The following is a 23,466-nucleotide window of genomic DNA, read 5'->3' on the forward strand; positions in this document are numbered from 1 at the left end:
CCTAAAACCTCAGAGGTGGTGCTGAACATGCAAAGACACAGCATGCTGCAGGTTTCTACGCCCTGCAGGGGGCAGCGTAACGAGCACCAGAGTGAAAGGAGGCGAAGAAAACATGGAGAAGAACTAACCTGGGCGCCGCTGGAGGACCGGCTCGGTGAGGTTCTGCAGGCGGGCGAGCAGCAGCAGCGATCCGGCTCCCAGCAGCAGGAGGAACCACAGGGAGCAGCAGAGGGAGCAGGGCGGCTTCACGGCCGCACACAGCAGCCTCCTCCGAACGCCCAGCAGGCTCATCCTGGACAGACCACGGCGAGCACCTGAGGAGACAAACACTTCAGACGAGATCTGATAAAGACATGCAAACCTGATGCTCGCCGTGTGACTGCACGCCATCGGATGCCTCTGGGGCCGAGCTTCGGCGTTTCACTCTGAGCGCCGACGGTTCCTCTCCGTTTCCTTTAAACACCGTCACCTGCTCCACCTCCTCCAACCACACTCCTGCTGCCTCAGTACCTTTATTGTCTCTCCGGCAGCTCCACCTGCGGTATAAATGTGAAAATTTTACACCGCCTCAGGTTGTTATCAAGTACCCTCCATCACCTCACAAACATGAGTGTCGACACCGCCCGCCCAGCAGGGTGATGACCACACCCCACAGCCATTACACACACGATGGAAAGATCCACATGAAACCCCCAAACAGCTGCACGCTGGCTGGATGCTGATAGGCTGAAACCTCCACGGAAGCTGCAGGTGAAGGCCGGGGTGGCCGTTGGAGCCATGCTGCACCTCCTGAGGAGGAGGAGGAGGTGGTCAACACAGAGGAGAGTTTCACCGTGAGTGTTTCCAATAAAATGAATCGTTCTCATCAAACACGGACATCTGCAGTAAGTCTTACATCATTGTTGACATTATTTTGTAGCTGTCCCCTCCCACAGAGGACAGAAGTCACCATGGCAATATACCTGTAGAGGTCCGCATCCCTCCATGGATACCCAACCATCACTGACCCACCACCGAGCCGCAGAGCCGGCGTTCTCCTCGGCTTCTCCAGACACTTTCAGCTCTGACACATGTGCTCAGGCTGAGCCCGCCCTCATCTCTGCAGAGCCGGGCGGCAGCGGTGGACTTGCCGGTTCTGGTGTTCTACTGCAGTGAGCGTGGGCCCACTACAGGACATGTGGCCCTCAGGCAAACCTCATGAAGTCTATTTCTGATTGTTTGGTCAGAAACGTTCACACCAGTGACCTGCTACAGGTCTTCCTCTTTGCACAAAGGAGCAGATACTGGTCCTGCTGATGGGTTAAGGCCTTCTATGGCCCAGTCCAGTAACCGTCCGTCTCCTGAAGTCTCCTCTGCGCTCCTCAGACGGTGCTGGGAGACACAGCAAACCTGACGATGGCACGTACTGATGTGCCATCCTGGAGGAGTTGAACAACCTGTGTGGCCTCTGCAGGGTCCGGGTGTCACCTCGTGCTGCCAGCTGTGACACTGACCACAGCCAAACGCAAAACCAGTGACACACTGTCAAAGGCCTCCGACAGCTCGGTGCTCATTGGAGGTTAAATTCCTGGTTTTGTGAATGGAGTCTGGTGGAGCGTGACACTTTCACTTCCTGTCAGAATATCACAAACCTGCTCTCTCTGTGGGAACTGAGCATGTGCAATAACATGACGTTCTACTTCCTGTGACTCTTTTCCCCACGAGGATCATTTTGGCGTCCGCCCACTCACGCTCTGACCAAGAGAATGATGGAGAACATGAGGGTGATTTACGAGTGGTGGGGGAGGAAAACGAGAGCTGCTCCTGGTCCTCCAGTGCTTCCTGAAAACTCACAATCAGCTGATCGATCACTCAGACGCTCCTTTAATAACGTCTTCATTAGACTTTGGTTCTCAGGTTGCTCGCTCTCGCTGGCCTTTTAAAGCTCCTTCAGTTTATTTTCTGTTTCCACAGCACTGATCCATGCACAGCGACCTGCAGGTTATCACCACCGCCCACCAAGTGATTCAGTTTATTTTGAAAAGTCTCAACAGGATCTCCAGCTTTATTGTGAAAGGTTTATGTGGAAAATAAACAAGCGGATGGCAGAGCCATGCAATGGTTTTACCACCGTTGTTGCTAATGACGACGAGTAAAAACAGTTGCAGTTTATTTTGCGACACCACGAAACAAACGATAGACGTTTTCATATCGTTATCTGATATATATCATTATATCACACGGCCCTACTCCATCCTGACACACTCACGTCCTTCTACCCCCCTAAAAAAGCCTGAAAGTCAAATGACTGTGATCCATGTGGCAGACGAATAAAACTCCTGAAAGCTCCTGACTGTGCCGGAAACTCACTCTCGTACACGGAGTCATCTTTACCGACAGGTGGGTCCACGAACTCTGTGCTGGACCACACCTGCACCACTAGGTGGCAGCACTGCACCTGAACAAGAGAAGATACGACTTATAGGGACACGTGAAGCGCCTCCATCCTGGTTTCTATGACGATAACTGATCAAGCAGGTACACTTTGACATGACCACAGGAGGGCGCCATCACAGGACAAAAACCAATGCCATCACTGGCTGTTTACCTGCTCTGTGTGTGTGTGTGTGTGTGTGTGTGTGTGTGTGTGTGTGTGTGTGCGTTTGTTTTTACTGCACAGCCATCTCTCCTGCTGACTGCACACTTCCTGCTCCCATGAGGCTGAGCAGGAACATCTGTTTGCAGCATCACAGCAGGTGAGCCCATAACACACACACACGCACACACACACACGCGCACGCACACACACACACACACACACACGCACACACGCACACACGCACACACACACACGCACACACACACACACACACGCGCACACACTAGAACACACACACGCACGCACACACACACGCACACACACACACACACACACACGCACGCACACACACACACACACACACACACGCACGCACACACACACACACACTCCTGCAGTGTCTGTATCTTTTGTGCTGAGAGACTCTGTGATGGTTTCAGATGTTTTCAGCTGATCATGTGACACGCATAACTGGATCCAGCCAATCAGTCTGTTTATTTATTCCATCCATCCTCTGCTGCTGATCCAGCTCAGGGTCTATCCACAGAAGCTTCCCAGCCTCCTCCTGCTCCTCCTCCAACTCCTCCTCCTTGCACTTAGGTGTTCCTAGACCAGCTGAGAGAGATCACCTCTGCAGTGTGGCCGAGTTTATGCCCCGGCCTCCGCCCCGTGGAAAGAGCTGACCTAGGAGGCATGGAGTGGACTTCCTTAGACTTAGAAATGATTACAATGAAAATAAATCAATAAGGCCTCCCAAGGCTTCAAAACGGGTGTCGGTGCTGTGATGTCACCAATCTGTCATACTGTACAAATTAAACCAGTGTTTCCAACCTTTTGGAGCCACAGCATATGTTTCACATTACAAAAATCCCACAGCAAAAACAAAAATGCCACAAAAAGCACATTGATCATTTCCCCCGCACTCCAGGCAGAGCAGAGTTGGCTCGGTTTGTCCCCAGCAGTGTTGGGTAAGTTACTTTAAAATAGTAACTTAGTTACATTACTAGTTGCTTCTCTCAAAAGTAACTCAGTTACTTCAAGTTACTCGTTACTTTCAGAGTAACTAGTTACTAGGGAAAGTAACTTTGGTTTTACTCAGACTTCTCTTGTTAATGTGTTGCTCCCATAACTTTGCAGTCTTCTAGCTTGCTTACTTGCCACAGTGCACTGTGCCACCTACCAACAGAAAGAAAAAGATAATGTGCATATTTCCACGAGAGAAATCCCACGCCTGGACCGTCATTGACTGCTGCCATGATTCTAGCCTACGTCACAGAGTCATGTGCGCCTTTTACATCCAACATAAAAACTGCAGTCGTGGTGCTTCGATTGTACTCAGAACTCAGAAATTCTGCCTTCTGAATAGGAAGATGTAGGTAACACCAGACTGCAGATGAGCTGCATACAGGGCTGGACTGGGACAGAAAATAGTCCCGGGCATTTTGACTAGAGACCGGCCCACCATTATAGGAAAACTCATAAAGCCTTTGAATGAAAACAAACGCTGTTGTGACAGTGATGTTCACTGTTCTGATGGTATATATGCATCAATCTATCAATCGTTTGTTGTAAGATTCAGATAATTATTTTTTAAAAGCGAGACATTTTAAATGAGAATAAGAAAGAAAAGTATTTCTTTGTGCCCCCCTCTCCCTGTTAATGCCCTACCTGCCCCCCTGGCAACACTTTGCTAGACCCGCCCCTGCACAGTTACCAGCTGTCAGCTGCTTAGAAAAGGATCCTGGTGTTATTTGTCTCTCAGAAACAGTTCATAACTTCAACTCATTCCTGTCACCTAAAAGGTAAACCTGTTTCTCCATCACCTGTTCAGCTCTGATGGTTCAGTAAGGACATCTCCTGGTTTCATCTTCATGTTTCCCTCTCACCAGATAACCAAACCGACATCATGACCAGCAGCTTTACAGCTGTGGCTCCAGCAAACATCAGCTGATACTAGAAATTAATATTAAATAAATTCTAACAACAGCTGATCAAGCTTAAACGTGCTGCTGTTGTTTAGCGCGACATCCGCTGGTTTCCTCTTTCTGGCGCAAAGTGGGCGATAAATAAACAAGAGAGCCGATCAGCTGATCATTGATCAGTTTCATGATTGAAGTAGAAACAGGAGAGGGAGGGGGGAGAATGAAAGAAGAAGAGGCAGCTGTGCAGCAAAGACACAGAATAACTGCAGCTTTGTCTTTTTCATTGTAGCTGAATTACGGGACAAACTGTTCCTTTTCACCTCAATAAGAAACGCGTAATATTTCCTCTGAATACCAGACGGGACGGCTGGCAACTCTAATAACTTATGAACAAAATAAAGTTCAACATCAGTAACATAGCACCACCCAGCTGTATAGAAACTCCGTCATGCTAGCTAGCACGCAGTACGGAGAAAGTCAGAATAACGAAAATAAACTCCACCTAAACCTGGTTCATATCTGACCCAGAGAGACTGCAGGTCATAACTTCTTACCTGAAGTTCAGTTCACACTCGGACCGGCAGCCGCCTCGGGTCTCTCTTCCTCCTGCCTCCCTTTTCCTTCATCCACCTGCTGGCCTCCACCACTTGCTAATGTTACTGAATCTGTGGAAGCTCCGCGATGCCACCGCACGAAGTAACGAGTAACGACCCTATCTAAATCCCAGTAACGACTAACGCGCTCCTGGTTTTGGCATAATAACTAGTTACCGTGCTCGTTACCACAATAATAACGTAGTTACTGTAACGCGTTACTTAATAACGCGTTAGTCCCAACACTGGTCCCCAGTTTACCTTTTTTGCTTCCTTCTGACCACTGCTCATGCTGGGCCTTCACCTGGGTCGGAGTTTCCTCCAGGACCAGGTCACACTGACTACTTTTCTGACTATTGTCATTTCTTCGTCGTCGTCTTCTGTCTTACTGGCAGTTGGCGACCCACTGAATTAGAGCAGGTAGTTGTACTGCCCTCTAGTGGAAGAGAATGTCATTGTTCTGCCCGTTACTCACGCTAATTACGGCGGTCCGTTTGGTACTGGGCTGCGAGAGTTGAGGCTCGGGTTTGAAATTTATGGTTTTCACGGTTTTATCGGGTTTTTTAATCGTTTTTATCGTTAACTCTGTTTCCCTGGGTCTTTTCCTTGTGTGTTATGAATAAATCTTCTGTTTTTGGTACTGGTTTTATTTTGTTGTATTTATCTGCGACACCTTAAAAGCCGGTCCCGTGGCCCAGTGGTTGGGAAACACTGTATTAAACTATATTATATCAAATCACAGAAGGGCTGCAACAATTGACTGAGTATTTCGAATAATTTAATTAGGAAAAATTTGACAAATTTTTTGCGTCAATGTTTCGTTTAAGGCACGGCTCTGTAGTGTGCTATCGTCACCATGGAAACGGTTACCATGGTAAATCTTAATACTGAACTGAGGCCTCAGTTACACAGGCGACTGCCTGGCAACCGTTGCTAGGGAAGCATGTACTCATCAAGTGGTCGGTTGGTGGAGCTGCACCAAAACCTCGTAACCAGAAACAGAGACCGTCAAAGTAAAAGTCTTGCCTTTGGAAATATGTTGGTTTAAGCAGTGCAGCACAGCTTTTACTTTGAAGGTGTCGGTTTTCACAGTTTCGCCGCAGCTCGGAGAGTAAATGGCGAGTGAATCACTCCCGTCTCCAACAGTCTGATTTATAACAAAGGAAACGAAGAGCACCACGTTGATTTTATCATCGCTCTCAAAGCAGTGGCTGTGATCTGTTTGCGATAAGGACGGTTTTCAGCCGCAGGCGGATCGACCTCGACGTCTGAGATCACCGCTGAGACGCTTTGTTCTGTTTTCTGAAGTTTTACAGCAGAAACTTTTGTTCCTCTAATAATAATAAATGTGTTATTAAGGTTTCTATTAGCGACGAGTGGCTGATGATTTATAGCATCACGCTGCAGCAGCTCATTCTGCTGAAACGAGGATAAACAGCCTGCATTTAAATAAAACAGGGCGGCTGAGAACAAGACGCTGCGTGCAGAAAGAATCCAGCCAGGCTGATTTGAGTGTTTGTTGGCAGGATTAAAGAAAAACCATCAGGCTGCATCTAATGAAGCATGAAATACTGAGAACAAATAATCAGGTTTCTGAGTATTTTCCCCCAAACAGGTCGCAGTCCCAACTGAAGATTCATTTAGTCAGAAAACCAAGAACACGGCAGGAAACTCAGAGGAACGAGTCACAACGAAGAGTCGAGAGGACGACCCCTCCTCACGTCCTTGTCGAGTCAAACTCTGGGCCTCCAGCTGACCGCTCGGCAAGGACGCTTCAATCCTGCCGCGCCCGGATTAACATGACGGCAGGAGATGGATACCCTGCAGTGTGATGGCAGAGCTCCACGCCGTACACCACAATCACACCTCCCTGAGCGACATCATCAACACTCTGAAACAGGAAACGCCCGCTGTCATCGAACCGCCACAGACGTTTTGAGCTGCGTCAATATTGTGACTGCAGCGCTCACAGATTATTGACACGCTGAAGGAAACCACGGAACAAACGAGAGCAAACAATCAGGGTAAACTGCAACAGGAGAACTCACGCTAACTGCACTGAGGGAGAAACTACAGAGAAAATATGAATAAAGTGTGACACAGTACAAGCACCGAGTCTGCTGGTCTGGGCTCGTGTTCCTCCACAGCTGCAGGACGAGTCCCACCAACAGCTGAAAGTTACAGGAACATGTTTGCAGAAGATTTCCTCACTTTTCTTCAAACTTTTGTTCTCCTAGTATCTGAAAGTAAAGTGTTTTAAGAACAAATACATGTGCTGACTTTGTCGTTGCGGTGCTCTCCAGCAGGACCGGGAGAGTATCCTGAGTTATTCACATGGTTCCTACAGGAATCATTCAGCAGCCTCGTACCTGCAGGACGTGTTCACACGCCGGTTTGGTTGAAGTCAAAGCTAATGAGACAGCAGCCTGAACACTTATGTACAGTTGGTACATAAAATGAGAGCTTGTGCAGGCGGCGGGTGCCCAGGAGGGCAAAGAAAGCCGATAAAGGAGTCATTTTTAACAGTAAGCAGCTCACCGAGAAATTCCACCTCTGTGTAGCTGCACCACAGACGCTGAGACAGCCTCCATCATCACGGTTACAGTCGGTCTTTCGCTCTGCTTTGTGTGCAGATACAAAGACAGAAAATGGGCTGCGTGAGCGAGGCTGCAGCAGCTCGCTCAGACCGTTTAGTGCTAATTGTTCAGAGTTCAGGATGAGGCCAAGGACGGCGTGCGGGCTGAGAAACGAGCCAGAGCTCGGGGACAAAGAGTCCCACGCTGCCCCTGAAATGAAGGTGACCCGAGCTGGAAAGCGAGCGGAGGCACGAGTGGCGTTTCTGCAGCTTGTTTGATACTGTGGACTTTCCACTGTGCTTCCCTGATCTCTGAGTTCAGCTCCTCACACTCAGCAGCAGCACAGCGCTCGACACACAGCAGGAGTTTCTGTGCCGCTGCCGCGTACGTGGACGTTAACTGATCATCCTCGCGGCCCAAATCAGTTTTCTACTTCCTGCCTTCTCGACTCCGTCCGCTGTTTTCGGCACAGCGGGTGTCACCACGAAACGAGATTAACTGACGGTGTTTAACGCAGACAGATCACCATGGTAACTGACGATGGTCTGACCTGTTTGTATGTTTATCACAGTGAACATTCAGTAAAACAAACACTTCATATACTCAGTGTCTCATTGGACTGTGGGACCGAGCTGAGCAGGTGAGTCCAGTTTGAAGTCTCAGAAATAATTTACCATGTCAGCTGACATAACACTGCTTTGTTCTTCTGCAGCACTTATCTTAGTCTCACCATTTTACTCTGGGTCACCTGTTCCTCTGACACTGTCCGACTGAAGGAGGAGATGAAAAGGATTCAAACACCTCGTTTAATGGGAGCACACTGAGGTTAATTATGGAGTTCCACAGGGTTCAGTGCTAGGACCAATTCTGTTTACATTATACATGCTTCCCTTAGGCAGCATCATTAGAAGACATAGCATACATTTTCACTGCTATGCAGATGACACCCAGCTCTATCTGTCCATGAAGCCAGATAACACACACCAATGAGTTAAACTGCAGGAATGTCTTAAAGACATAAAGACCTGGATGGCCGCTAACTTTCTGCTTCTTAATTCAATTCAGATCAAACTGAGGTTATTGTACTCGGCCCTGAAAAGCCTAGAAAGATGGTATCTAAGCAGATTCTTACTCTGGATGGCATTACCTTGGCCTCCAGTAACACTGTGAGGAACCTTGGAGTCATTTTTGACCAGGACATGTCCTTCAACGCACATATTAAACAAATATGTAAGACTGCTTTCTTCCATTTGTGCAACATCTCTAAAGTTAGAAATATCCTGTCTCAGAGTGATGCTGAAAAACTAGTTCATGCATTTATTACTTCCAGGCTGGACGACTGTAATTCATTATTATCAGGAAGTCCTAAAAACTCCCTGAAAAGCCTTCAGCTGATCCAAAATGCTGCAGCAAGAGTCCTGACAGGGACTAGAAAGAGAGAGCAGATTTCTCCTGTTTTGGCTTCCTGTTAAATCCAGAATTCAAAATCTAATTCATGTTTCCATCATTTACCCAGGAATAAAAATGTAATTTTCTTGGATCTCTCCGACTTTTACTCCCTGAAAAAGAAACATACATCCCCATGGACATCTTTTACTTTAATAAAGCATCACATTTAATGAGAAATGTCAAACTGCGCCTCTGACAGGAGCATTTGTGGCGATGCAGCTTTCTGATCTTTGAATCACCTCAGCTGAAATACTCTGTCCGTCCTTACGGACGACTGCACGGAAATATGAAATAACCATAATCAGGAATATAATCTGCAAATCCGATGAGTTGATAAGCCACCTCCTCCGGCACAATAAAGGGCTTGTGTGGTCCCCTCGACGCGAGCTAGGAAGATTAATCCCTCTCATTCCGTTATGGGACTCTAATCTTATGGGATAACATATACGGAAATCTCCACCTCCGTTCACGTTTATCCGCAAGCTGCAGCACGAGGTGGACAGCAGGGTGGAGGTCCTGCGTTAAGTGTGAGGTCACTCCGGCTTATCGTCACCTTTTCCATCTGTTCCCTACGTTCTCTCCGTGCCTCTCCTGAACTCGGACGAGCTGATCAGGTCACGCGATAAATGTCATGATTTATATGATGAGTAAAAGTTGTAGGTTATCAGAAGAGAGGCACCTCTCCATCATACTAGCACACCAACCCACGCCCAGAGCTGTGGACTGGTGTGGGACCCGGGGCATGGGGCGACTGCTGGAGCCAGTTTTTGTGTTTGCTTTCAATCTGGAGTCAGACCTGATCTAGACCTGGTCTCAGTCAGACTGGGTCTCAGTCGGACCCGGTCTCAGACCTGGTCTTGGTTTTGTCTGTTGTCCTGGAGTCAGACCTGATCTAGACCTGGGCCCTGTTTCAGGAAGCCGGTTTAGTGCAAACTCTGAGTAAGTATATCCTGAGTTAACGAAAACTCTGGGTTTTCGGTTTCACAAAGCGAGTTTAGATTAATTCTGAGTGAGTTACTATGACGACACACTCCGTGAAGCTAACCTGCCCCCTAGCAGGTTTACTTCTACTAACCCTGACTTTCTCCGCCCCTTTGTCAGAAACCTGACTGTAGGAAGTGTCAGACATGGCGTGCTCCTTCCTTGAAGAGCCAGTAGATGTTGAAGCCCAAATTCTCCACAGAGCTCTCCGCCGGGAGAGAGTGATTAGAGCGCGTTCGGACATTTTATCATTTCCTGATGATTTCCTGTGTGAACGTTACCGTTTTTCAGCACAATCTATAAGTCATTTGGATAACATCCTCAGACCTAATATTGCTCATGTGACACATCGCGGACATCCTCTCAGTTCTGTACATATTATTTGTATCGCACTTCGGTTTTTTGCAAACGGCAGCTTTCTGTATAATATTGGTGATGCTGAGCACGTTTCCAAGGCTACCGTCTGTCGGGCAGTCAGGAATGTTACAGTTGCACTGAAACGTCTCCTGTACTCGTTTGTGGTGTTCCCCGGTCACAGACCCACAAGATTTATCAAAGAGGGATTCCACAAAATTGCAGGTATCAGGATGAACGAAACTTAATTCATGATGTGGTGATATTTGAACTACTACTTAAATTTTACATTTATTCTCACGGTTCCCAGGCGTGATTGGCTGTATAGATGGCACTCACATTCCAATCATTGCTCCTTCAGTAAATGAAGGAGACTATGTGAACAGGAAGTCTTTCCACAGCATTAATGTGCAGGTACATAGTTCCCTGTAGCATGTCAAACTAACAAATTATTTCATTATAGTAATGGATGCTAATTTGTGTTCTCTGCACTGTGAAGATCATATGTGATGCTGCCAACATTATCACAAATGTGGAAGCCAAGTGGCCAGGCTCTGTGAGTGGTGGTGGTGGAGGACCCCCACCTGTTTTTCGGGCCTCCGCTTTTTTCCTGTTGGCTATAACGGGTCACATTTGAGCATACAGAGTAAGCAAATATGTACTTGTAATGTGCTCAGATAATTTCAATAAGTGCTTACAGAGGGGAAATTAATGTAGCCTCTAACTGCAATTGATTTACATCGGACAAACAGATCAAGCACTATGGCTCATAATACAATTACACCTTACCTGTTTGGACTATATTTTTATATTTCATTTTTACTTGCTGCCAGGAACGTTTGGGGCCTGTTGGGTTGCACCTGCGCTCACATCACATTGCAAAATAAAATGTATAAAATAAAAAATAAAATATAATGAAATAATGTGTTAAATGGGTGGAAATCCCTAGATCAATGTTTAAATTAACACTCACGCATTGACTCTGTCGGCTATGTTTTGCCATGCATGCTCCCTTTCTTTTGCAGCTGAGGCTGTGTTACTTTTTTTCCGCAAAATTTGCATGTTATCAGCATATACTGCCATCAGAATTTCGGCCTCAAGCGCTGTAAAATACATTGACCGCGCCTTCAGACAGTGGAAAAATGTCAGTCCTAGTTTTACTGGATCTCAGTGCAGCATTTGATACAGTTGACCACAACATATTACTCAAACGACTGGAGAACTGGGCAGGTCTTTCAGGAACTGTACTAAACTGGTTCAAAACATACGTAGAAAACAGGAAATACTTTGTATCAATAGGTAACTTCACATCTGAGCAGACAAGTATCACATGTGGAGTTCCCCAAGGTTCCATCTTGGGACCCCTTCTGTTTAACATTTACATGCTCCCACTGGCACAGATTATAAAGAACAACAAAATAAACTATCACAGCTATGCAGATGACACACAAATATATATCACAATGTCACCAGGAGACCGAGGCCCTGTACAGGCTCTTGGTAAATGCATTGAGGAAATCAATGACTGGTTGTGCCACAATTTTCTCCAGCTAAACAAAAACAAACTGAGGTAATAGTCTTTGGCGCCAAAGAAAAACGATTACAGGTCACCAGAGAACTTCAATCTATACATCTAAAAACCACAAACCAGGCGAGAAATTTGGGTGTAGTGATGGATGCAGACCTAAACTTAGAAAAACACATTAAGACAATAACAAAGTCAGCTTACTATCACCTCAAGAATATATCAAGGATAAAAGATCTGATGTCTCAACAGGACCTGGAAAAACTAGTCCATGCATTCATCTTTAGTAGGCTTGATTACTGTAACAGCATCTTTACAGGTCTACCTAAAAAATCAGTCAGACAACTACAGCTCATTCAGAACTCTGCTGCTCGAGTCCTCACTAAGACCAAAAAAGTGGACCACATCAGTCCAGCTCTGAGGTCTTTACACTGGCTGCCTGTCCGTCAGAGGATAGACTTTAAAGTTCTGATGCTGGTCTATAAAGCTCTGAATGGTTTAGGACCAAAATACATCAATGACCTCCTGACCCAGTATGAACCATCCAGATCCCTCAGGTCATCTGGATCCGGTCTTTTATCAGTTCCCAGAGTCAGAACCAGACACGGAGAAGCTGCATTCAGCTTTTATGCTCCTTATATCTGGAACAAACTCCCAGAAAGCCTCAGATCAGCTGAAACACTCAGTTTATTTAAATCCAGGTTGAAGACTCACCTATTCTCAGCTGCATTTGAATAAAGCACCAAATCCACACTTTAAGCTTAAATTTCAAAACTTACATTTAACTACTGATTTTATCTGTTTTGATTTTATATACTGTTGTTTGTTTGTTTGTTTGTTTGTTTGTTAATTAGTTAGTTATCGTCCCGATACCCAAAAACTCCAACCCATCTTGCCTCAATGATTACCGCCCAGTAGCACTCACCCCCATCATCACTAAGTGCTTAGAGCGACTGGTCCTAGCACACTTCAAATCCTGTCTCCCCCCCACCCTGGACCCCCACCAATTCGCATACCGCCGGAACAGGAGCACAGAGGATGCAGTCTCCATCGCACTGCACTCTGTCCTCTCACACCTGGACAACAACAACACCTACGCCAGAATGCTGTTTATAGACTTCAGTTCAGCATTCAATACAATCCACCCCTCACAACTCATCAGGAAACTGACAGACCTGGGTATCAGTTCCCTCATCTGCAAATGGTTACTGGACTTCCTGACCAACCGCCCCCAACATGTCCGGCTGGATAACCGCTGCTCATCTACCATCACAATGAACACCGGTGTACCACAAGGCTGTGTGATGAGCCCTTTCCTCTACTCCCTCTTCACCCACGACTGCAGACCTGCTGATGGTTCCAACACCATCATTAAGTTTGCAGATGACACCACGGTGATTGGCCTCATCAGTGACAACGATGAGGCCGCCTACAGGGAGGAGGTGGATCGTCTGGCTGAGTGGTGCGACAGAAACAACCTGCTGCTTAACACCGAGAAGACCAAGGAGCTCATCGTGGACTACAGGAGGAATGCTGACCCACATCCACCCATCCACATTAAGGGGACGGCTGTGGAGCGTGTGAGCAGCTTCAAGTTCCTGGGAGTCCACATCTCCGAGGATCTCACCTGGACGACCAACTGCTCCAAGCTGGTCAAGAAGGCTCACCAGCGCCTCTTCTTCTTGAGGACTCTGAGGAAGAACCACCTGTCCTCAGACATCCTGGTGAACTTCTATCGCTGCACCATCGAGAGCATCCTGACCAACTGTATAACAGTCTGGTACGGGAACTGCTCTGCCTCGGACCGGAAGGCGTTGCAGAGGGTCGTGAAAACTGCCCAACGCATCGCCGGAGCACCACTTCCTGCCATAAAAGACATCTACAGGAAGCGGTGTCTGAAAAGGGCTGGGAAAATCATCAAAGACCCCAGTCACCCATCACATGGACTCTTCACCCTCCTGCCCTCTGGGAGGCGCCACAGGAGCCTCCGGACTAAGACCACCAGGTACTGGAACAGCTTCTTCCCCACAGCTGTCAGACTCCTGAACTCTGCCTCCTGACATCTGACCCACGTTAAACTCATGGACTGAACATACACACACACCCACAATGGACAACTGTACCCTCAAACACACAATAATAACATGGACTGAACCACCACTCACAACCACTAGCACTTTATATAGCCTCTGTAGAAACTATCTACACCCTCACTTATCTTAACTGCACTACTGTATAGCTCTGTGTAAATAATCATTCTGTGCATTCGATAATCTTTAATCCTACAACTGTTTACAACTTGCATAGTTCCCATTTCTGTATAGCTGTATATCCCAGATTCTGTAAAGTTATTTATTTCATATTCTGTATAGTTTTTCATATTTATATCCTGTTCATATCCTGTACATAGCTTGTACTCACTACAGCCTGTACATACTTATAGTTATAGAATATTCACAACATACTTCATACCGTGTACATTATAACATACCATAATAGACCCATTTCTGTAATATACTCACATATCTATATTATTGCTAATATATATTGTAATATATCTATATCACTAAAGCACTTCTGGATGGATGCAAACTGCATTTCGTTGCCCTGTACCTGTGCATGTGCAATGACAATAAAGTTGAATTCTATTCTATTCTATTATTTGCTTGTTTTATTCAATTTTAAATCATGCTTTTTATTTGTTCTTGTTTCTAATGTCTCTGTAAAGCACTTTGAATCACCTTGTTGTTGAATTGTGCTATACAAATAAACTTGCCTTGCCTTGCCTTCTTTCCCTCCGTCTCCATGGTGACTCGCTTAATCTGTGCTCCACTAATCAGGGCTTTATGTATCCTCGTGCGCGCTTAACTTGGGGTTAAAGCAACTCCGCGTTGACTGAACTAATTGTTATCAGCCTTTCTGAAACCGAATATTCCGAGTTGGACAGTTCGGGGTTACTCAACCCTGAGTATCGTTTTTCACTCTGAGTTTTCTAAACTCTGTACATATTAAAGTCAGACCCAGTCTCAGTCGGACCCGGTCTCAGTCGGACCCGGTCTCAGACCTGGTCTTGGTTTTGTCGGTTGTCCTGGAGTCAGACCCGATCCTGGACTTTGGGGCTAGTTTAGTTCTCTGCTTTAAATCTTGTTTTGGACTTTGGACCTGTAGCTGGACATTGACCCAGATACTGAACTGGTTTTGGATGTGGTTTGGGCCATGTACTTGGAGATGGGACTGCTCTCTCAAACCTGGAGTTGGTCATTTGGACTTTAAACCAGTGGGTCTGTTGGTGATGGATAAATACTTTCCCCGAGTTTCTAACTTGATTAAACAGCTACCAGCACAGGGACTTTTTGGAGGCTTTTTTCCTGCTGCGAGTGGAGCAGACAGAAGAAGCTGGAGGTGGAGCTCCTATAAATGTGTGATCGTGGCTTTAAGCTGTCCCAGGTTAATTCTCTGGGGTGTTTCTGAGTCTAAATAAATCCATACAAGCCCGGCTCATTCCCACAGCAGTGGGTCACAGCAGTCTGGCTCCAGCGAGCCAAATGAATAATGAAACACGCTGAAAGGCAGAACTAAACAAGCTGCTGAGCAGCAGCGTCGCTTTGTTCTCATCATTAATGTCACTAATCCTCTGAGCCCGCCGGCTGCACAGCTACTCTTAATCACTGGCGATCCAGAGACCGCCGCCCCCGATATCTGGAGGCGGTTTCTCACCCGCCAGTTAGAGCGAATTATTAACTAGAATGACCTCTGATGACCGGCTCAAACTTTCCACACAAAGGACTCATTCAGACCCACAGAGCCCTGTCCGACACACGGGCAGGTGGAGAGGACAGGTGGAGCAGACAGGTGGTCAAAAGTGCTTCAGATACACAAACAAGCAAAACACACTGAGGAGAAAACCTTACCCAGCTCCTCACCTCCACCTTTAACATAAAATCAACACTTAAAAACAGGGTGAGAACAAACCTCCACCTTCATCCTTATATTTCATTGTGTTAGCAATAGGCTAAGATGTTAGCTCTGAGCTAATAATCAGAGCAGTGAAATGAAGCAGTGCTTAAACACCTGCACAGGTGTGCGGACACCAGCCTGTGAGAAACGAACACTGCTGCTGATGTTTACAGCATTTCAGCACTCGTGCCGTCAGGCAGGAAAGCAGAACGAAAATGGAAGCACGATAAGCTCCACGTTTCTTACCAAGTGTTTAGAGATTGTCTAAATAACTATCAGCGCACCATCAAGGTAGAAAGAGCAAATTATTTCTCCAAGATAATCTCTGGTAATCCTAAAGTTCTATTCAACACAATCAACTCTGTCCTGCGCCACTGCAGCCATATCTGAGACGGCCTCACACGAAAGTTCTTTACTGAAAACATTGATGATATCCGAGCACATATCCCGCTCCCATCCCAAGACCCCTCTGAACCACCTGCATGTTCATTCCTTTTCTCCGAATTTAAACCAGTTTCATTATCCCATCTCACTGATATAATAATGCACATGAAACGTGCCCCTTGGATGTGTTACCTACACCATTTCTCAGAGATGTGCTGAAGACAGTCGGCCCTAACATCCTCGTTATTGTAAATAGCAGCATCTCAAATGGGACTGTTCCTCATTCGTTTAAACAAGCTGTTGTTCAGCCGCTTCTAAAAAACCTGGTTCAGACCCGTCAGTTCTTGGTATTTTCAGACCAATCTCTAAGCTGCCATTGTTGTCTAAGGTTCTTGAGAAAGTCGTCCTCCACCAACTTTCCTCATTCTTAGACACACTAATATTCTGGACAAATATCAGTGTGGTTTCAGAGCCTTCCACAGCACAGTCTCTACTGAAGGTGTTCAATGATGTGCTTCTAGCTGGTGACTCTGGAAAAAGCACAGTTGTCATCCTTCTAGACCTGAGCGCAGCCTTTGACACTGTCGACCACACAATCCTGTTAAACCGTCTACAGACGTGTCTGCATTCGAGGCTCTGCTCTAACATGGTTTGCCTCTTACCTGGAGAGCTGATCCTACTCTGTGATGCTGGGTAACAAATACTCCTCCCAGCTACTCTCACCTGTGGAATACCTCAGGGCTCTATTCTGGGCCCGGCCTTGTTCTCCTTATACATGCTCGCATTAGGCTCCATTTTTCAGAAACAGTAGATCTGCTGTCACTCCGATGCAGACGATGCACATTTCTACCTCTCTCTAAAACCAGGTGCTGACAGTACGCTGCAGAAAGTCTCAGAGTGTCTTAGCGACATACATTGCTGGATGTCTCTGAACTTTCTCAAACTAAGTCACGACAAAACCGACATGATAATCTTCGGTAAGCAGGACTCTGTTAGTCTCATAAGAAACGATTTGGGCCCATTATCAGCTCGTGTACATCCCCACGTAAAAAATCTTGGTTTCATGCTTTCCTATCGTCACGTCTTGACTACTGTAACTCTCTCTATTTAGGCATCTGTCACTCAAGCCTGTCCCGCCTGCAACTTGTTCAAAATGCAGCCGCAAGGCTCCTGACGGGTACTAGAAACAGAGACTATTACTGCGATACTCGCATCTCTACATTGACTACCAGTTAAATATAGAATCGATTTTAAGGTTTTATTATTTGTTTTTAAAGCTCTCCATGGTTTGGCTCCAGGTTACATTTCAGATCTTCTTAGCTTGCACCGACCCACTCGATCTCTGCGCTCCTCCAGTCAGATGCTGTTATCAGTTCCACGCTCCCAGTTCAAATCTAGAGGGGACAGGGCTTTCTCCATTGCCGCCGAGACTCTGGAACAGCCTTCCCCCTTTCAGTAAATCCTCTTCATCCTTGGAAGTCTTCAAATCGAATCTGAAGCCCTTCCTATTTTCCAAGGCTCTCTCTGACACCTCTTTTATTCTGCGATTCTGGTCTTTTATCTCATTGGGTAATGTTTGCATGTATTTTATGTTCACGTGTGCTTGTGTGTGCTTGTGTACATTTTTGTATATGTATTTGCATATATGCATGTACACATTTTTTTACAAACATATATGGATGTCTTACAATGTTTCTATAATGTTTTCATCTCATCTATTTTAATTCTTTTTATTATATCATCCCTCTGTTCAGCACTTTGGCCGACACTTGATGTCTTTTGAATGTGCTATATAAATAAAGATGACTTGACTCCGATGGGCGGAGAAACCCCATCACATGACAGATGAGCTGCAGGTGAACCGAGCTGACGAAGAGCTGGAGAGGTCGGGCACGAACGCTACAGTTTTATTTTAAAGAAAGACGCGGGGACCCGCTGCAGAGAGCTTCATCCAATCAGACGCTCGGACCGGAAACAGCTGGACGGTGTGAACATGGGACGATGGACAGATGTTTCCATACTTTCTAAAATAGATTAATCAGTTTAACATTGATAAACGTGAGACTCTCACACCGCCCTCAGCTGTGGGTGGTGTAGGTGTTGGTCTGAAAGCTCTCCGGTGAAGCTCGGTGCTGCCTGTGGTTAGGAGATGACTGTTCAGGACCCTGTGCCCCTGCAGAGACCGATGGAGGCGCTCTGCAGGGGCGGAGGTGTCCCTCTCCGATGTGTTATTCATGCCGGCAGCCTGGAAGAAGAGCCTCAGCATCCTGCAGCGCGGCTCTCCTCGTTAGCAGGAGGGATCGAGTTTCCTCGATGAGGCCGTCGGCTCAGATTAAAGGTGCTTATGGTAATTGAATCCTCACACGGTGAAAGTGCAGCTGAAACAAGTCGACACACGATACGACTGTTTCTGTCGGAGGAACGCACAAACACGTCCTGCTCCACTTCAAAGGAAACTGCAGCAAAGCAGCGCTCAGACCCGCCTCCAGATTAACCAACACGAACCTGGTACCACACTGTCAGTTTATCCAACACACACACACACACACACACACACACAACTGTATGCTATTATGCACTTGAATCAGCAGCAGCACTGATCAGTCCCTCACAGGCAGAAGGACGAGAAAACCAAGCGAACCACCTTGATGAGACAGAGACGTTTGTGACGTCCACAGACTCAGGATCAGAAACTCTTAGAAATGGAGCCACGCTTGCAAACATAATAGAATAGAATAGAAAAGCCCTTTATTGTCATTGTACAACACAACTGTGGAGCGAGACGCAGTAACACACGATCGATACAGGACGTTCGAGTCCAGAAGTTCCAGCAGAGGGTTACACAACAGTCACACCTGGAAGAGCAGTGGGCGGAGCCCGCGACACGACCACAGTTATTGAGACTGCAATGATCCGGTGATCTTTAAAGACGGGGACCATGTCTGCGACCAATCAGCTGCCATCATTAAAGCGACCCCGACACGTCTCTGTGACTGGATGTGGTCATGACATCCAGTCTGTGATGAATCCACAGGTTCAGAGACTCAGTGACGCTCAGTTCCTGCAGGGGGCGATCTCCCGCTGCCCGAGAGACGCTGTGCACACCTGTTACCTGTTCAGAGACAGGTCACCTCCCACCAGGTGACCTTGTGATCCAGGTGTTGCACGCTCAGATGTTTCCCTCATCGCTCGGGGTCCCGTTTTCTCCAGTGTTATGGATCCATTAATGACAGACTCGGTCTCAGGTGAGCTCAGGTGTAAAACCTGCACACAACTCGACCTCGCCCGTGTTATTGTTCTTACTCCCAGCCCACGTCTACGTGATGTAGGGCTGGGCGATATATCGAGTTTTTAAATATATCGATATATTTTTATACGAGATAAGAGATGTGACAATATCCTTTATATCGATATAGTCTATGCTATAATTATAGTCGTGGAGCCGCAGGTTTGCCTCTCTTTCGTCCACTTTTGTCTCTACGCTGCGTTGCTCCGCCTCTCCTTCACTGACCACAACACCCCCTCCTCCCCCATCGCTTCACCTGCAGGCAGCGACAAGATGGACACGGCAAATCTCCGTTAACGAGTTACTGCGCATCGCCCCGTGCGTGGGGCTGGACGGCGTCAACGTGTTAACGAGCTAACCACGCTAACGCCCAGAGGTGCTGCACGGCCTAAAATCCTTTCATTTTCTCAAAAGTTGACAGCGCGCCTTATGTATGAGTTCTGGTTGTGCTCACTGACCGCGAACCGCTTCTCTGTGGAACACGGCGCTCAGCAATCTGACTAAAAATGTTTGAGTACGACTTTGCTACGGAGCCGCACCGCGTTACGGCTGCCGTAGTCTGGAGCCTCGCGGAGTGATACGTACTGTGCTTCAGCGTAATATCACCGTACTGTGTGCGTATAAGGACCATAAACGGCTCCTGTTCAGAGACGCGGTTACGAAGAGGATTTCAAACTCCAGGCTGTCGGTCACGCAGTAGAAGTTAAGAACAGAGCAGCTGCTTGTTGTTGTGCTCAGCGTCTGTTAGTTTACATTTTGACTGCACAGTTGTGAGCTCTTTGTTATGCACAAAACAACATTTTTTCTTTTATTTATGGAGCATGATTATTTAATAAATGCTGATAATTTATTTCTGAGTAATTGTTTCTTGTACATCTGCGCTGTGTGTTAATAAAAGTGCCTGTGTGACATCTGGGACACAGCTGTGACTAAACTCTCTGTTTGTTCTTACTTTATGGCTTAAAAATAAATATCGAGATATATATCGTATATCGCCATCCAGCTGTCACCGAAATCCAGCAGATGAAAGCTCAGGGTGGGACGCACCGGGCTGGAGAAACAAACACAGCCAGCAGCAGCACTCCCTGAACCGAGCGGTCAGATGGCGAGCGTTAACAGGTAACATCTATAAAATGATCGATCGGGGAAAACCTCAGTTTGATCTGTGACTCGTCCTAAACCCACACAGATCAGACTCGAGGTCGTGTTTATGAACGATAAATCACAGCGCTCCCTCCGCCTGCTCTGAGGTGCTCGGGTTTATTTCAGCCTCGCCGTCGCTCCGGTTTATTTTGGTTCAGTTTGTTACGGCCGAGGTCAGGTGACTCCGAGGGTCGTCGTAGGTGCAGCAGAGCTCCGTGTGCAGGTGGAGCAGCCGGGTGGCTATTTTTAGACACGAGGAGAGAAATTATTCAGCGCGATCGCAGCTTTTCATTCAACTGCTGCTGACAAAGGAGAAGAAGCAGCCGTCCTCCTCCTCCTCCTCCGTCAGCTTGACAGGTGGATCTGAGACCTGTGCAGGCTCCGCCCACAGCTGATATTGCACCCTGAAGATCAGGCGCCGCTCTTTCTCTTTGATCAGCTGCTGAGGATCCACACGGCAAACATCTCCATCTTTGTTTTCAGCAACTCCGCACGCGCTCAGTCTGCCACTGACATCACAGAAACAGACACCGCGACATCAACCGACACCCCGGCACCGCCCCCCTGCGACTGACGTCAGACGCTCAGACGAGTACACGAGAGATCAGTTCTGTTTCCCCATCAGCAACTGATCAACTTTAATCATTTTGTTGTCATGATTAAACAAATATCAACAGAGCAAACACAAAGAAATAAACTGGAATCAATTAGAGGAGCAAAAAATGTAACATCTGGATGACATAAAATAAATGAACAGAAACAAGAGAGTCTGTGTTCTTTTGATTTCTTTATCGGAAATGTTTTTCACGCTTCAGTAAAAGTAAAAGTTTGGATTTCTGGTCCTTCTTTAGGTGAAACCTAGTCAGGAAGCAGCAAACAGAGCGCCACAATAACAGTTCCAGGTGTCAAATAATGTGAGAAACGTCCACCAATCAGGGCCGCTCGAGCACAAACTACAAGCTGATCATCAAACACGGCTATCCAATTAGCTGCCCCGTTTAAAACCAGCAAAAGGAGGGGGGGCTTTTTCCTTACCTGTGCCCCGGGCCCCGTTTCTCTGTATCCGCCCCTGTCCGTAACCTTTCACTGGCTCAAAAAAACGCGGTTTAATCTGCGTTAACGGGGGGGCGGAGTCAGTGTTAATGACGAAAGCACTCCAAACACACCTGCTTTACTTTCAGCTGCTCCGCGAACCCCGCCGCTCGCCGTCGGGCTGTCCGGTCTACGTCACAGTATCACCGGAGTACCGACTGAAAGTGCGCCCGCTGCCCCCGGTCCTCGCTCCGCCGGCGCTCACCTGTGTGCGGCTCAGCATGGACGCAGTCCGCGGAGTTCTGTTCCGTCGGAAAGTCTGCGGGCGTCCCTCCTCCTCCGGTACTCAGTAAACGCTCTAACGGGCGCAGAGCTGCCGGTGAGCTGCGGTGTCCGCGGGCTGAGTTCGTTAGCGGCCCCGGAGCTGAAGGACTGGACTGAGAGTGTACTGTGAACGGGAGGGCAGGGCGGCGGAGCCCGACCGGCAAGCTCCGGGAGACACGGAGGAGGTTTGGTCAGACCACCACAATAAAAGCCCGCATTCGCCAAATCCTCAAAATAAAAGCCCGCGATGGTCAGGGCTGCAGAGGTGAATCTGATGTAACGCAGACACACACCAGAGTGACGTCACAGATTTAACTGTTAGGATTGATTTTATTATCATAACAGTTAAAACTGCTGCTCGGCAGATCTGTGTTTGTGCTTCTGCTTAGTTTTTATTGTTTCCTCTAATCCTAACCGTGAGTCAGGAGACAGGAGAGCGTCCTGTTTGAAAAATTCATTTCGTTTTAATGAGTTCAGCTGTTACAGCTGGAGGTCCATTTAAACCGCGTGAAAACAATAAACTGAATGTTAGCTTTGACATTTCTGTGTCCATCTGTGCAGTCACACACAGTAAGAGAATTTTATGCAATGACACATGAACAGTTATGTCATTGATGCTCAGCACATTAATGTGAGCCCAGTGTTATTACTGCACGGTGTTCCAGTGTTTGTAACAGAGCACAAATACAGTCAATAAAACAACAGGTTTACAGTTATTCATGAAGACACGTGAAAAAGCTGCTCCCTCCTTTAGCTCGCTCGGTATTTTTCCCTGTAGTGTGACTGTGTGCAGGTGTCTGTGACAAAAATAACACTTTAGAAAAATCGATGAAGATCTGAGCAGGTTTATGATGCTTTTATTTACCAGCAGGACAGGAAGCAGAGACTCTTATTATTGTTAAATTGACTGTAGAGCAGCCGTGTGTGTGTGTGTGTGTGTGTGTGTGTGTGTGCGCACCTCCTCCTCTCCCCTGCTCCTCCTGTCCTTGCTGTTTACCAGCTCTCTTCCTCCTCCTCTCTGGGGACCCCCGCCTCAGCGCTGCCTGCTGACTCGGTGTGTGAATGTGTATATTCCAAGAAACCGGAAAGACGAAGGAACAAGCTGCACAACAGGACCGAGTCCACCTTTACCTGTGATCTGTCTCAGGTGCGGAGGTCATGTGACCTGTTTACGAGACACGAGAGCAGCAGCAGGACCTCGATGTCACAGAGGCTGACCCCGGGAGCCCCGCCCTGAGAGGAGAGCGTGTTTAGTTTTGCCTGCTGTGAGTCGCTTTCTATCCTTTCAGTGATATTTAAGGTTATTCAGTTTAACCACGATGCCTCCTCAGCACCTCCCAGCTGATGTGCAGCTTCCTCCTG

At 47.1% G+C, this 23,466-nt stretch overlaps 1 protein-coding gene across 3 annotated transcripts in view; it reads right to left on the reverse strand.

The window, feature by feature from the left end:
- The window catches only part of LOC309709811 (carbohydrate sulfotransferase 8-like), a 55,389-nt gene extending 32,021 nt beyond the window's left edge, over positions 1–23,368 (reverse strand). Inside the window, exons 1-2 of one of the 3 annotated variants that reach the window (XM_082538674.1) lie at positions 23,063–23,368; positions 129–314 (exon numbers count right to left, since the gene is read on the reverse strand). In XM_082538674.1, coding sequence (XP_082394800.1) covers positions 129–291 — 163 coding nt within the window. In that variant the 5' untranslated portion in view covers positions 292–314; positions 23,063–23,368. Of the gene's footprint in view, positions 1–128; positions 315–21,914; positions 22,411–23,062 lie in introns of those variants that run through there. The other 2 variants (XM_082538673.1, XM_082538672.1) reach the window with 2 other exon arrangements.
- Positions 23,369–23,466: the final 98 nt, after the last annotated feature.

The sequence above is a fragment of the Aulonocara stuartgranti genome (genome assembly GCF_965226115.1).
Source record: "Aulonocara stuartgranti genome assembly, chromosome: 7".
Taxonomy (NCBI): domain Eukaryota; kingdom Metazoa; phylum Chordata; class Actinopteri; order Cichliformes; family Cichlidae; genus Aulonocara; species Aulonocara stuartgranti.